Source organism: Podarcis muralis, chromosome Z (genome assembly GCF_964188315.1).
Source record: "Podarcis muralis chromosome Z, rPodMur119.hap1.1, whole genome shotgun sequence".
Classification (NCBI taxonomy): Eukaryota; Metazoa; Chordata; class Lepidosauria; order Squamata; family Lacertidae; genus Podarcis; species Podarcis muralis.
In genome coordinates, this window is record NC_135673.1 from 27,898,882 (window position 1) to 27,914,922 (window position 16,041).

Genomic DNA, 16,041 nt, shown 5'->3' on the forward strand with positions numbered 1-16,041 from the left:
AGTGGGGGGTTAAATTATCCTTACTTTGACTGTGTGCACTGTTCCTCCTCCTGCCTCTTTAGCTCACACTGGCAATGCCATTTCAGCCTCAGTGGCCAAGGGAAATGGTGGACAATGGTAGAGCAAGATGGTTGCTGTGGACCCGCCTAGGCCTTTCATAACAATTCCTCCACAGCTCGCCTGGACCACCCACCTCTGTCTCAATCTATGCTTTTGTCTCTTATCTCCCTCTTCCGCTTCCCTTTCCCTCAGAGTCCATAACTGCTGTGATGGTGAAGCAGTTCTCAGAAGTTTATCATAACGCTGTACTTCACTGTACATCCTGTGCAACTATCATTGGATGTCTCAGTATTTCCTTTATTTATGTTCATTTCACCCTGTCTTAATGCAGACGTGCTTGTGTTGTTCGAGGCCAGGTGGTAGCGATAGATGGAACCCCCCTGGTTGGCGTGAATGTGAGTTTCCAAAACCACAATGATTATGGATACACCATCAGCCGACAGGATGGAAGGTGAGATAGTTTATTCTGTGTCTTCTGATATTATTTTACTTCATTTTTGAGAAGCATTTGGTTAATTCAGTTGTTGAAAATAACTTGGCTGTCAACTAATTAAATAATTAAGTCTGGAGACTCGTCTGTCTTTTAAACTGATAAGTTACTTGATTTTATTTTAATGCAGATCAGCAAAATATACAAATTTTGGTAAATATTTTTAGTTCATTTTTCAGTCGATAAAAGAAAAGTAAAGCAGCTATAACAAAAGATCAGAAATAGAGAACATTAATACAAAACAAAATAAATATATAGACATGCATGGTAAATGCAGTCTGTGGGTTGAGTAGAAAGGTGAAATTTGTACGTATTTGAATAAGGCACATTGGTAGTTTCTGTATAATTCCAAATTACCGAGTCTTGTGATGGTAGTTTTCTTGAGAATATTGATGTTGCTCTATAAGTAATAAAAAATCCCAAGGTTCTAGTCCTTATCTAAATTTCAAATTACATGTAATTTTCTCCAGTACAAAATATACCACATGCACTATAACAAACATAAATGAACAAAAGTCCTCATTAGAAAATAAAATATACCTTCAATGCTTTATTTTTGCTATTGTTTTATAGGTGATTGTATGGCTTTTGTTGTATTCATTGTACCACTTTTACTTTTTTCTGATTTTACATCATGCTTTGGACTTTTACATTTTTGTAAGTCACTTGGAGATTTCTTACGTGGCAAGCAACTAATAAATTGAAATAACAGTAATTGTAATACGCCACCCCAATATCTGAGCGACAAGAAATTCTAGGAGTTTCAGACACTTACTCAGTGTTCGGCTTTGTTGCAATGAGAGACAGTGGAGCCTGTTGTATCTTTGGGATATGTGGTTTATTGACACCAGTATGCAACCTGAACCTAAGGTGGAGGGGCTCACAGCATTAACAACCCAACAGATATTGCTTTTCCATTAGTGACAGCTTTGGATCCAGCACAGATCAAGCAAGTCCAGCTTCTCAACTTGTTTTTCCGATGAGTTCACGCACCACTACCTTGGCTGTTGTCCTTCTAACTACCAGGCAGGCAGGAAGGAGAAAGGCCCACCCATTTGCCATATGGCGCACAGCAACTTCTTTGGTTATGCTACTCATGGCCCTTAAATGGCCAGCTAAGGCTATTGTCTTAAAATCACCTAGACAAACTATAGTTAGTCTATAAAAATGAATGTGTTGCCAGTAATGTTGTTTTTGTTTCAATCAATTCTGGTGATCAAAAACACGAATTGTTTCAATGTATGGCAAAAAGATATTTCTAAATATATCTAGCAGGAGCGGGGGAGAACGAGAATAAAATATAAAATATTGAAAGATGTAAAAGACAGAGGAGGTTTCTCCCTGCTGGGTATGAGTTTATATTATGAAGCATTTTGCCCTTGACGGTTGAAGGAATGGATGACATTGGAGAATCCACATATCTTAGATTTAGAAGGTCATGGTAATATTTTTGGTTGGCACGCCTATTTGTGGTATGAAAAGGTGAAAGTACATAAAGGATTTACAAATCACATAATTAGGGGATTTTTTTATAGAGTATGGGATAAATATAAAAGTTGGTTGGAGACAAAAATACCACTTTGATTCTCACCTTTGGAAGCCATAGCGGTAATGAAAAAGAATATAATAGAAGGTTGGACAACTTATAGAAAATTATTAAAACAAGGGGGAGGAGAGTATAAATTAAAAGGATTTAAGGATTTATCAGGAAAGCTAACAACATGGATACAATATCATCATTTGAATGAAGTATTTAAGAAATATAGGATACAAGAGTTTGGGGAACAAATATCACAATTGGAGAGAGATCTGTTGTAATGTTAAAGTGCTGTCTGAAATCTATAAGATATTATTGGCATGGGAGACAAAGGATGAGCAAGTAAAATCTTCAATGATTCAATTTACAGCATGCTATAGTTTAAGAGAAAACTACTGTTATAAACATGGTATCAAACACTGACTAAATTGTCAAAAATGTATAAAACAAAATCAAATACGTGTTGGAAATACAAAGAGAAAGAAGGTATTTTTTATCATGTGTGGTGGTCTTGTAGTAAGATTAAAGCTTACTGAGAAATGATTATAATGAATTGAAAAAGATGTTTAAAATAACATTTGTAAAAAAAACACACACACCCAAAAGCTTTACTTTTGGGAATTATAGGGGAAGAACTACCTAAACAGTATAGAAATGTATTCATGCATGTGACAACAGCGGCAAGAATCTTATTTGCCCAGAAATGGAAAGAAGGAAAAGTCCCAATGAAAGAATATGGATACAAAACTTGTGGAATACAGTGGTACCTCGATTTCTGAAACGTTCAGAAACTGAAAGCGGAAGCCTCAAAGTGGAAGCCTTAATATGGAAAACTCAAAATGGAAGCCATGTTAACCTGTTCGACATCTGAGGCGTATTCGAAAACTGAGGCATTTACTTCCGAGTTTTCTGTATTCGAGTTCCGAAATGGTCGACTACAGAGGCGTTCGAAAACCGAGGTACCACCGTATGCAGAAATGGAGAAACTTACCAGAAAAAATAAGAAATCAAGATGACAAACTTTTATAACAGAATGGAAATGGTTTATTGAATATTTACAAACAAACTGTAAAAAGATAAGGGCATTGGCAGGATCATTGTAATAACCTACAGTTTCATAAGAGCATATATTTAAAGTAGATGAATAAAAGAATATTGTTAAGTTAATTTAGAATATGCAGGAAATGTAAAAAATAAATTTAAGGAACCACAGAAAGAGGAGGAAGTCAGTCAAGTTTTGAAATGTTAGAATGATTGTAAAACTATTGAAATGTGTTAACTGGAAATCATAAATAAATAAATAAATAAATAAATAAATAAATAAATAAGTGAAATGAAATGAAATCACCTAGACAGAGGAACTGGTTAGGTGAGCTGATTGTCATACCTTCTACCCCCACAGATACAGAAACCCAAGAATCAGAAGGGACTCAGGGCATTATTCAGGCTGACACACACGAACACTACAAACTCACTTAATAATAATTAATTTCCCCTTCCCTAATGCAATAGCACATCTGTGCAAAAATCAGTTGTTGCTTTTTTAAAAAGTGCACCCTTAACACACAGTTCGTGGATTGACATTTTGATGTACTGATTAAAATAGGGCCTTATGGATTAATCAACTGAACCAGTTAAAGCTTGCAAATGCAGAAAAAGCTTATGTTCACAATTTCATGGTATGATTTCCTTTTACTGCAACAGCAGCATAAATACTTTAAAACTGTGAGTAAATAATCTATTGCAGTGTCAAGCCTTGTAAGTAATGGAGCTGATATCCATTCCATATTTTTTGTGATTTTAAAATGCCAGGGTAGCAAGTCACCTAATTATTATTTCTGATTTACCTATCTCTTGACAGAGCTGTAGCATGCAAATGTGTTCTCTCTAGTTTTGTTTCTTTCTTTCTGTGTAACATTTGGGAAATGTGATGGAATATGCATAATTAAGCCTGACTTCCTATCACAGTTTGTTACCATCAAAGGTTTCCATAAGAGATGCATCCAGTAATAGAGTGAAGTAACTATTTACACTGCCTTACGTTACATGACTATCGATGTTAAAGTCATATGATAATAAGAAACTGTATCATTTCCTCTGTCTAATACCATTTTATGCCCCATACCTCTTCTGGGATACAGAGAGCTCTTTTCTATCACAGTCTATCAGCTCAACACACAGTGATAATAAATATGTGAAAACTATTCATGGTATGTGATGCAGGCAGGTCAGTGGATAACCATTCCAAGTAACTTCTGCAACCAGTGTCCAGCAAACCATATTGCACAGGTACTCAGCCATTGATGCAGCCAGGTCAACCTAGTAACTCCCAAAGCTGGTTGGCTTAGGATGTGAGTAAGCAACTGACTGTTTACCTGCTTCTTTACATTGTAGGATATCAGTACTCAAACAGCCATGTTGGCAAAGAGTGAAGGTGTAAGTGGCAGGTCAGCTGTTTCATCATTCATTCATTCATTCATTTCCCCTCCCATCTGACTGGGTTGCCCCAGCCACTCTGGGCAGCTTCCAACATAACAAAAATGTTGCACACACACTCAGTCTCCAAGTGGATTCTAGGCACTTACCCAGCATTCATGTTTCCTTTGAAGTGAAGTTCAGCAGAGACTGTGGTGTCTTTATGATATATGGTTTATTTATACATATATACAACCTGAGCCTACAACAGAGGGGCACGCAGCATTAATACCCCAAGATGGCCTTGTTTTCCCCATAGCTGCAGCCTTGGATTCAAACTGAAATCAAATATCTCTCTGGCTCTCTCTAGCTTACCTGTCTGCAGGTTTGCTTCATCTAGCTTCTAGTTCACATCACTCAGCTCTCTAGCCTCCGTCCTTCTAACTGCCCGCATGTTGATGGAGGGTTCCCCACCCATCTGCCATCTTGCACAGAGCCCCTTCCTTTGTTCCACTTTATGGCCCATCACCCAGGCTGTCACCTCATCAGGAAGCTAGCCTGGCTGTTCTAAGAATTTGAAGGGGGCCCAGGCATTCAGCCTACCTCCCACAAAAGGCTTAATACAGTGGATGCTCGGGTTGCGAACGTGATCCGTGCAGGAGGCACGTTCGCAACCTGCAGCATTTGCAACCCGGGACCCGCGTATCTGTGCATGCACGGGTCGCAATTTGGTCTTCTGCGCATGCGCAAAGCACGATTTAGTGCTTATGCACAAGTGCCAAAACTCGGAAGTAACTGTTCCAGTACTTCCGGGTTCAGCGCAGTGTGCAACCCAAAATCACGCAGCCCGAAGCATCTGTAACTTGAGGTATGACTGTAACAATAGCAAGGGTTTGAACAACAGACGCATTGCAATACTGTTTTGACTCTTCAGGTTTTTTCCACATTGCATTTGTGCTTCTTTGTTAATGAATTTTAATTTGTTTTTATTTCTTGTAAGCTGCACTAAGAGCTTCTGTATAATGTGGCTTTTTAATGTAGTATAATAAAATAACTAAATGCATACATACACTTAGGCATTTTTTGGCAGTGGTATGAGAGCAGCAGCTGTATCACTTGATGGTTCAAAATTTAAAAAGATTGGTAATATTAATATGCCCACTTTGCCTTATGAAGAGTGGTTAACACAGAAAGTGCTTAACCCAAATGTTGGAAAGATGGATTTTCAAAAGGGTATTGTTGAAGCTATATTGGACTAGAATCAGATTTTTAAAATAGGCTTCTTTTGTCTTTTCAGTTTTGACCTAGTGGCTGTTGGGGGCATCTCAGTCACCTTGGTCTTTGAGAGATCTCCTTTTCTTTCTGTGAAAAGGACACTTTGGTTGTCCTGGAATCGGTTTATTGTGATAGACAAAGTAGTCATGCAAAGAGCAGAAGTGGACCCACCATCCTGTGACATCAGTAACTTTGTGAGCCCCAATCCCATTGTCCTCCCTTTTCCTCTCACATCATTCGGAGGATCATGTCCAGAAAGGGGGACAATTATACCCGAACTACAGGTAAGAACAAATGCCAATGGTGTAATATCATTGCTGGAATGACAATAAATAGTTGGTTATCTATTAGGATGGGGATCCCTTTTGCGTTAAAGTGTCGATAATTTAATTGTCCTTTTGCTAAGTGTTAGATTTGATTTGCTAAAATGAAGAACTGATTATTTTGCTTTTTTGTGTAAGTCAGTGGTTCCCAACCTTTTTAGTTCTGAGAAACTGACCTAAATGGCAGTCACAGAATAACATAACCCAAAATTAAATTAAAATATGTCATTATTATTTCCCTGTTGCTGATGAGTAAGTGTGGATTATGCCAGCCCAGCATAACCCAGTGTTGTTATACCCATTTTCCTGAGGGTGGGCAACCAGAGTAGTGTATGACAACCCTCAAGTGTGTAGTCCAGTCTTGCTATCCTGTGTATTGGATTTTAAGGGAAATGATGAGGGTTAAGGAGAGAAGCTTGTGGAGCTGATTATTGCAGCAGTGCAATTAATTAAGGAGTGAAGGGAGCTACGGAAAGAATTGATGGTTTCATTTGTGAATGGAAGGATAGGAACTGCAGATCCACACATTGGGAAACAACAGAAAGATAGACCATGATTTCAAGTTTCTTAGAGTTTTCTCTGATGTGATTTTCTGTGACATTAACGCACCCAACTGTTTTTCAGGTGGTCCAGGAGGAAATCCCCATCCCTTCCAGCTTTACAAAGCTCAGCTACCTGAGCAGCCGAACTTCAGGATACAAAACCTTGCTACGCATTGTGATGACACATTCTACCATCCCTCCCGGAATGACAAAAGTGCATCTTACTGTTACAATTGAAGGGCGGCTGGCTCAGAAATGGTTCCCTGCTGTCACCAACTTGGTCTATACCTTTGCTTGGAATAAGACAGATATCTACGGCCAAAAAGTCTCTGGCTTGGCAGAAGCAATGGGTATGCCTTTTAACAACAACAACAATTAATTAACTATTGATTTATTGCATGGGCATCAGTCTTTTTATTTATTATGTATGAATTCCAAGAAGCCTTTTAAATGATCATCTTTCCCTGGCTGCATCTGCAACGGAAATGTTCTTTAAGTTTTTATGTTTTATATATTATTATTATTATTATTATTAACCTTAAAATGCATTCCTCTAAGGAGCTCAAGACAGTGTATATGGTTCTTTTGCCCATCCATTTTATCCTCACAACAATCCTGTGTGGTAGGGTTAGGCTGAGAGATATTGACTGGCTCGTAGACATCCAATGTGCTTCAAGTCTCAGCAGTAGTCATTTAAAAATGTTGCTACTTAATCCAAATCAAATGGTGTGTGTCTGTTTTCCTGTTCCTGTGAGCAGATGCACAATTAAAGATGGATATTTCCTGGTCAGTGTCAGTAACACACCTTCTAAAAGAAAATTCAGGTGGTTTGTGAGTGCCTTGAATATTGGAGCCAAAATACTGCCACTGAAAATGAGAGAGGGAGGTCTTGGCTTTATTGCGGGAACCCTGAAGTTTGCAGAAGTACAAACATAGTAGTTGAAAATAACTAACAAGGCAAGCTGACCCCTCCAAACAACCTTGTAAGGACTGAGCATGTTCAAGTGCCAGGCCATGTGGAACGTCAAGGGAATGGCTGTAACTCATTCATAGTGCATCTGCTTTGCATCTCCCAGGTACAATCCTTGGCATCTCCACCTAGGCCTGGGAATATCCCCTCTCTGATACTACATGGAACAAAACCTATGTTCCCAATGTCATTCTGAAAATAAAATGAAAAGTTCAGTGGGTGGGCGGAGCAAAATGCAGGTTACACAATCCTCAGGGAGAATATGGTTGTCTGGCAGGAACCATGGACAGGGGACCTCTGGTCTGCAAGCCTTAATTATGACTGTCATAATTAGATTGTTCCATCCAAACTACACCCACCTGCCTTACACATATGATGTCTGGTGATAGGAGGGAAAGGTGGGGCTTGGATGAAAGGGCTTTGCAGGTACCACTGATCAGCGCTGCCCGCAAGACCCTTGCATAAGGCTTCTCAAGAGTAGATAATCAGTGGATGAAAAGTAGTTGGGAAGTGCTAAGGACAGAACTTTGTGAGCACTGACGATCAGTTGGTCGTTGGTGCTTCACAGACTGTTTTGCTTGCATGATTTGATGTCAAACCAGCAAGTCACCTGTTCTCAATTGTGACATTAGGAAATTGACTGGTAGGCACTGGTGGGAGGTGGAATCAGAGAATTGTAGGGTTGGAAGGAACTTTCACTGCCACATCCATTCCCTGACACTTGTGCTAGATACACCTTAACATTTTGTTGCAGGTCTCACTTGTTTTCTCTAATAGCAAACTCAATAGCTTTAAGCACCTAGCCATCGGGAAAGAAAACAGAGCCACCAAAAACAAGCAGTGGTTTCTGCATCCTTGAGGACCTCCTAATTTATGCATAGATTTATAGGGTTGTAATTTTGTTTTAAAGGTTTTTAAAATGGCCTGGCAAAGATCTTTGAGCTTCCAGCCTTACAAAATGCTAACAGTAGTTGAGCTTAGAGAAAATAGGGTCTAATGGGATGGGATGATGTCATGAAAGCCTATTAGAACTGGCTACATGGTGCCCATCAGTGAGCACAAAGGAAGCACAAATTACTCTCACTCTTAAGCATTGACACAGTTGTAATTTTGCCAAAATGTGCACTGGTGTGAGCATTACATGATTCCCATTGAGAATGATATAATGTGCATAGAAAATATATCTATTTGGATGCACATTATGAATCACATCCTGGCCAACGCTTCCTGTTTTCCTGCACTGCAAGCATGTCTGTTTGTGCCCTTTGGGAAACGTTTGGAAAGGGGGGGGGGAGCTTGGTTCCGTTTGTTTTCTGGTTTATGAGGAAAAATCTCTGGCTGCCTAAACATAAAGGGAAGACAGGACACCAGGGAGGATGGAAGCCCTGTACTTCACTATTCTATCTTAATTCCTGCCAAGAGGAGTCGTTCCTCATCCTGTCCTGGCTTGAGTGACCATCCCCTCTTGCTTTAGAGCAGGGATGTGGAACCTCATGCCCTCCTCGCTTTTGGCCCTTTTTGCCTTTCGTTCTCTGACCCTGTTTCACATGCTGTGTGGTTTTGTCTGGCTGGGATGTGTTCTCGAGGTCTGACAAGGCCTCTTGCTTGACTGAACAGAGGATAGAGAGGGGTGTGTTGAACAGGCAAGTGGAAAGCAACCTGTTGTACAATGGCAAAGTTTGCATTCCTTGTACAATACTAGTGCCTGGATGGAGACTAGAGAGGAGCAAGAATGAGTAAACATTACATCAGTTGCCCCACAATTTTTGTCTCTGGCTCTAACCACCACTGTCATGTGACCCTCGAAAGTTGCCCAGAAGGGAATGTCAAGAAATTAAGCCTTTAGTGCCAAGGGCCTAGTCCTGTGGAAATTCAGCTGGCACCTTCTGTGCCAGCTTATAAATGCCGCCTGAAAACTTTTCTGTTCTGCCAGGCAATAAAGAGTACACCCCACATAGTAGTAGTTTACTGATGTTTGTTTTTAATTTCTTTTTACTTTCAACTTGTTTTAAATAAAATTTAAACAATTTAAACAATTTTATTGTTTGATTTTATGTTTTTTATATTGTTGTAAACCACTGTGATATATCTTTATGGTACAGTGGTATATAGTACATATTTTTATAAATAAATAAAATGTGGCCTGGCCCTTGGACTGAAAAATATTTTCCACCATATGACATATTTAGAGTTCTTATCCTGCTAAGGTTCAATATGGTACCATCATTTATTTTGGAAAGTAGATTTGAGCATCTTCCATTTGATGTCGTGTGTGTGTGGCATGGTAAAATTTGTGTACATTTTCTTACCTTTTCTTTAAAGTACCTCATTCATATATTTGTCAGGTGTCTTTGTTTCCCAAAAGTATCATGAGTCTGCAAGGTATTGTTTTTGTTTGTTATTATGGTACAGATTTTTGTGTTTCAATGTTGCAAACTGCCCTGTGATCTTTGGATGAAGGACAGTATAAAAATTTGAGAAATAATAACAATAACAATCCCTGCTTCATGGCAAAAAGTCAGGTTCTATAGGATATTCATCATATACCCATCTGCCTTTCACAGCACTTCTGAAAAAGTCCAGGGTATTATCTTCCCTACCCCCATAATTGACACCTCATCATACTTAATCGTTCTCTTTTTTATTATTCAAAGAAAGATTCATCATTAAGTTCCAGTGAAACTGATGAGTTGTGTGCAATAATTATACCATGATGCCAATATAATAGCAAATGGCATTGGAGCAGATTGAAATAGCAAATTTCATACAACACCCCCCCCCCCCGCTACTCAAGTGCAATGGAGAAACCTTGACATCTTTTTTGTGTGCCTTCCAGCAAGATATATTCTTTCAAAGTGATGGATTAGAGAGAGCAAGGTGAGAGGGCAGAGGGGATAGTGGCTCCCTGAAATAAATGAAACAAGAGGTCTGCTTGCCCCAGGTATGATGGAGTGAGCCTGTGCATCCATTCCTATGCCCAACAGACAGCAGTTGTGACAGTGCTGCCTGTGGAAGCAGCATTTTTGCAGCACTGATGAATCACTGGAGGGACAGCAGGGTGAGCATCTGGGCTCAGACCAGGCATACCCTCCTGCCATCTCTCAGAGCAGTGTCACAAGAACATTGTCCCTAGGAAACAGCACTCTGCTGTGACAATTTCAGAGCTGATAGGAATCAATGTGTGGGGGGGGGGAGCCAAGCTCAGTGGCATACAGCACCTGTTTGGCATGCAAAAAAGACCCAGATTTTATCATTGGCATATCTAGTTAAAAAGATTTCTGTTTTTCATTTTGTTTTCTTCCAGATTTCTGTTCAAGACCCTGGAAAGCCACTGCTTTCATTGATTATTGCAATGTATACTATGTGGTGCTGCCCTTGAAGACGAACCAGAAACCTTAATTGGTCCAAAATGCAGCAGCTACCAGATTTCTGGCTGGAGTTTCTTTTAGATCTCATATAACCCCTGTTTTAAAACAGCTGCAACAATTTCCAGTTCTTTCCCAAGACTGCTGTCTCAAGTGGTGTCTGTGATCTAATTATTGATAAAGTACAGGTGAAATAAGAAATACCTGTTTTAAAAGCAAGTATATCTAAAATAATTTTAGTGGCATAGGTATAACCCGGTATCTACAGGGGAGACAATCTTTCATTAAAAAGAAATGAAACAAGCCTTGCTGCAGCATCAGACAAAATACTTGTCTGGTCCAGTGTCCTCTTCCCCACAGTGGCCAGATGCTTATGGGAAACCCACAAAAAGGGCATGGGGGCAATAGCCCTTTCCTCCAGTTGCTCCCCAGCAACCATTTTCAGAGGCAAGGCTCAGAGTCGGCTATTAGCATAATTTCTAACATTTAATATCGCCCAAAAGGCATTATGCAGAAATGCAATATTCAAGTACCTGAAAACTTCCCATACAGACTCTCTCAGGTGCTAAGATCAGTGGAGGGGGATCTCTTGATTGCTCCATCATCCTCAGAAGCTTGTGGGGGCTGGTCTGGGAGAGGGAACTTTCTCTCTGGCGGCTCCTAAATTGTGGCACTCACCAAAGGTGTGTTTGGCACCTTATATCACCTTTGGTGAATGCTAATGCACCTTTTTACCCTGGCTTTTGACACTTGGGTTGTATATTTTTCAAACCCACCTTAATTTTGGTGATTGTTTTACGCTGTTTTTGATATTTTGTTTTAGAGTTGTAATCCACCCTGAGACCTTAGGGCAAAGAGCAGGTTAATAATAGGAAGAAGAAGAAGAAGAAGAAGAAGAGGAGGAGGAGGAGGAGTAGTGACCCATTAAGGCATTTTCTCATCTTTCATAAATCTAGTTGATTTCAGCATTTTTATTCCTTCCTAGATATGCAATACAATTTTTCTTTTCTTTTTCACCATCTCACGAGTTATAGCTTTCACGTACATGCCCCTGAAAGAAGCAGAGTGCTTATTTGCAACCTGAGTGGTTCCCTCCAGGAGCAGAGAGCAATTATGTCCTTTAGTTTTCAGGAATGTGTTCTTCCTTGCACATGTGCTCCTGAATCTCTGCAGGTGCCACATTAACAGCAGATACGCAGTGGTAGTCTTGGGATCTGCGATTATTTCGGCTCCAGCAGCAGCAATTTACTCTGCATTTCTTCATGATAATGGCATAGGAAAGAATTCTGGCAAGCCGAAAGCGACTTTCTGTTACTAAGACAAGTTTTGTGGTTTCTGTTGCTCCTATTCACTGATGAGGTTTTCAGAAGAGTTGCCTGCTCCCCCCCCCCCCCCGTAAGGTGGAGTGGATTTTCCCATTGCTTCCTAAGGATGTCATAAATACTGATGCCATTGTATTAGCTGCTAACTACCGCAGCCTCGATTTTCCTGGTCATTAAGAAATAGTCACACACGAGATATGCTTATTAAGCTTTTTTAAGCGCAGTGTATGTAAAACAAACTGCTTGTGCTGTTTATATTGGGGGTGTTATTGGGTTGTAGGGGGGTGTTATTGGGTTGCTGTTTTTATTTTGCGGTTTTATATTTTGATTTTATTCTGTGAACCGCCCTGAGACCTCCAAGTATAGGGTGGTATATTAATAATAATAATAATAATAATAATAATAATAATAATAATATATGCATAATATATGCTTTCCCCCACTGCACCTTTGCTGTTGATACATATTTGCTGATGTAATTCTAGAAAACCTGGATATAATTTATAGCAGTGGTCTTTAGAATTCTGCTGTTTGTCTTCAGAAAAATCTATACAGTGGTACCTCGGTTTTCGAGCATCTCAGAAGCCGAACGTTTTGGTTTTCGAACGCCAAAAACCCAGAAGTAAATGCTTCCATTTTCGAATGCATCTCAGAAGTCAAATGGCTTCCATTGCATATTTTTCCATTTTCTCCATTGAACTTGCAGCCAGCCCTTTGTGTCTCGGTTGGAAGTTGAACGGTCTTCCGGAACAGATTGCGTTTGAGAACTGAGGTACCACTGTATTTCACTGGTGGGTGGGCATGACCCATGGGGATGGAATTTCACTATTGGCTGTAGATTTTGAAGGGTGCTTGATCAAGACACACACACCCATCCCAGAGCCCCTTCCCTCTGTCAGTCTACCTCAGGAATGAATTACCTCAGGTCCTTCAGACCTGTCTGTCTGGTCCTTGGGACTGTCTCCAGACCACACACCCCTCAGTGACATCTTCCTGGAAAGTTTTTTGCCTGCCTGGAATATATCCTTGACCTCTGATTAATTCCTCTTGCTTATTTGGATGGAGGAAAGGAGTGAGTGAATATGTGTAGAAACTACCCTATTGTACAATTAATGTTTGTAGCCCCATTAGCTTTTGCCTCTGTCCCCACCCACTGCTGGCATGTGCCACTGGAAGTGAGTGTGGCCTATAGGCTAGAAAATATTCCCCACCCTCAGTCTGCCTCCATATTCCCATTAGCGCACAACTGTATGTGCACATTACTGTATATTATGCTCAAGAACCACAGCATAAATGTTACCACAACTGAACCTGAATCACATGCCTGTCGTTTTCTAATATATGTTGTGCATAAATGTACTTATAGAAAAGTCAACTGATCTAATTTTTTTTGTACAGTATATGCATAATATTTGTACATCTGCTCCTCCTCTACCTTTCATTGCTACCGCCTACTTATGCCTGCTACAGGGATGCGGGTGGCGCTGTGGGTAAAAGCCTCAGCGCCTAGGGCTTGCCGATCGAAAGGTCGGCGGTTCGAATCCCTGCGGCGGGGTGCGCTCCCGTTGCTCAGTCCCAGCGCCTGCCAACCTAGCAGTTCGAAAGCACCTCCGAGTGCAAGTAGATAAATAGGGACCGCTTACTAGCGGGAAGGTAAACGGCGTTTCCGTGTGCAGCTCTGGCTCGCCAGAGCAGCGATGTCACGCTGGCCACGTGACCCGGAAGTGTCTCCGGACAACGCTGGCCCCCGGCCTCTTGAGTGAGATGGGCGCACAACCCTAGAGTCTGTCAAGACTGGCCCGTACGGGCAGGGGTACCTTTACCTTTACCTTTACCTTTTACTTATGGCTGCTAGGCAGAGAGCCCATCAGCAAGCAGGCGGTGGTGGCATCAGCTGCTCCTTCTCCTCCTCACCACCACCATGGCATGAGCCAGAGTGAGAGGTGGATGAACAAGCAGGGTGCAATATGAAGAGGATCAGGGTCAAGGGGACCTTCTTAGCAGGTCCATTGCAGTTGCCCACCCATGGCTACCTTTGATTAAGATTTTGGGATTGCTTTGAGGGAGGGAGAGGAGGGAGTTGCTCCATTGTGGAGAACAGAAGTTGGTGGCTGTTGCCCAGAGCAGACAATGAGCGGACAATCCATTCTAGTTTTGTTTTGCTCAGTTCTACAAGGGCTGCAATGAGACACAGGCCACCATCACACAAATTCTTAGGCTACCCTCTGCAAGTGGAATAGGGACTTTCCTAATAACAGTCAGCAACCTTAACAAACTACAACTCCCAGAATGCTTTGGAGGAAGCCATCGATGTCTAAGGTGCTATCATAGCACTTTAAATGTATAGTGTGAATGTGACCTAAGGAAAAGGAAGCTGACAGGTGTAATAGGACTGCCTGGTTCATGGCTGTTGCTTTTAGTTCACTGTCAACAGCAGTATAAACCTGTGCTTGAACTTTGTCTCAGTGTCAGTCTCTTATCCTCCATTCCTGCTGCATCCAGGCATTCTGAAACAGAAGGAAGGGTGACCATTGCTTATATTTTTGAAGATTGGAGGTGCCAAAAGGCCTCTAGTTGTCACAATTTCATTCATTAGTAAATCTAGTCCAGGTAATCATGTACCATGTCATCAAGACCCTCCTAAGGTCCTGTTTTTTACAAATAGCAGATGAGATGGAACTCTCCAGTATCTGGACTGTACTGCTTTCAACTGTAGGCCAGGGGGGCATGTATGTATGTATGTATGTATGTATGTATTTTTATTTTTTATTTTTTAGTTCCAAAATGCTTCAGAGAAAAAGAATCTCCACACAGTAAAGAGATTCAGTTATATATCAAAAATTATATTGACAAAAATGCAAAAAGCTGCCATTTCACTTCCAACATAGCCAACATAGCTTCCAACATAGCCTCGCCCTGTGACATTATGGGAAATTAAAATAGCAGCCCCAAGACAATGGGAATGATGGGAATTGTAGGCCAACAACATCTGGAGGGCCACGGGTGCCCCATCCCTTAAACAGCGCAGGATTAACTACTGGTGATTTAATCTAACAATTACCATGGAAAATGGGAAGGAAACCAGTCTATAATGTATTGTTCTTTATCTCTTTTCAGTGTCAGTGGGTTATGAGTATGAAACTTGTCCAAATCTGATTCTGTGGGAGAAAAGGACTGTAACGCTGCAAGGATTTGAGTTGGATGCTTCAAATCTTGGAGGCTGGTCCTTGGACAAACACCACATTTTGAATACACAAAGTGGTAAGTCAGTTGGCTATGAATTAAGCAGCATGGAATGGTTATTCCACCTCCCCTCCCTGCAAAATAGAAAATTACTAATGGTAATAACATTCCTAACTTCAGAGGGTATTATGTCTGGTCAGAAAAGTCTGCTGAATCCTTCTTTGGTTTTCCAGCTCACCAGCAGAATCATAGATGTATAGAGTTGGAAGGGAACCAACTTTTCCAACTCTTTGCATAATAGATGCTATTTAGTTCAGGCATTGACTGCTGCATCACTGATAGATGGCCATCCAGACTCTGATTAAATACCTCCAGCAAAGGAGAGCACACCACTTCCTCCTGATATAGAGGGTTGCACTGTTGGACTGTTCTTAACATTCTTGTGTTCTTCTGGATACAGTTAAGGCTCTCACCAGCCTTCTAATACGCAATACAACTAGGTAACATGTGGAATACCAACAGAGTAGCCCTATTTATCTGAATGTCTCATTGCTGGAAG

The 16,041-nt window shown here is 40.8% G+C and overlaps 1 protein-coding gene across 8 annotated transcripts in view; it reads left to right on the forward strand.

Moving 5' to 3' along the window:
* The window catches only part of TENM1 (teneurin transmembrane protein 1), a 388,748-nt gene that overhangs the window by 273,533 nt on the left and 99,174 nt on the right, over window positions 1-16,041 (forward strand). For all 8 annotated transcript variants that reach the window (XM_077922107.1, XM_077922113.1, XM_077922110.1 and 5 more), the window contains 4 exons: window positions 392-511; window positions 5,800-6,061; window positions 6,725-6,992; window positions 15,417-15,560. In XM_077922107.1, coding sequence (XP_077778233.1) covers window positions 392-511; window positions 5,800-6,061; window positions 6,725-6,992; window positions 15,417-15,560 — 794 coding nt within the window. The remainder of the gene's footprint in view (window positions 1-391; window positions 512-5,799; window positions 6,062-6,724; window positions 6,993-15,416; window positions 15,561-16,041) is intronic.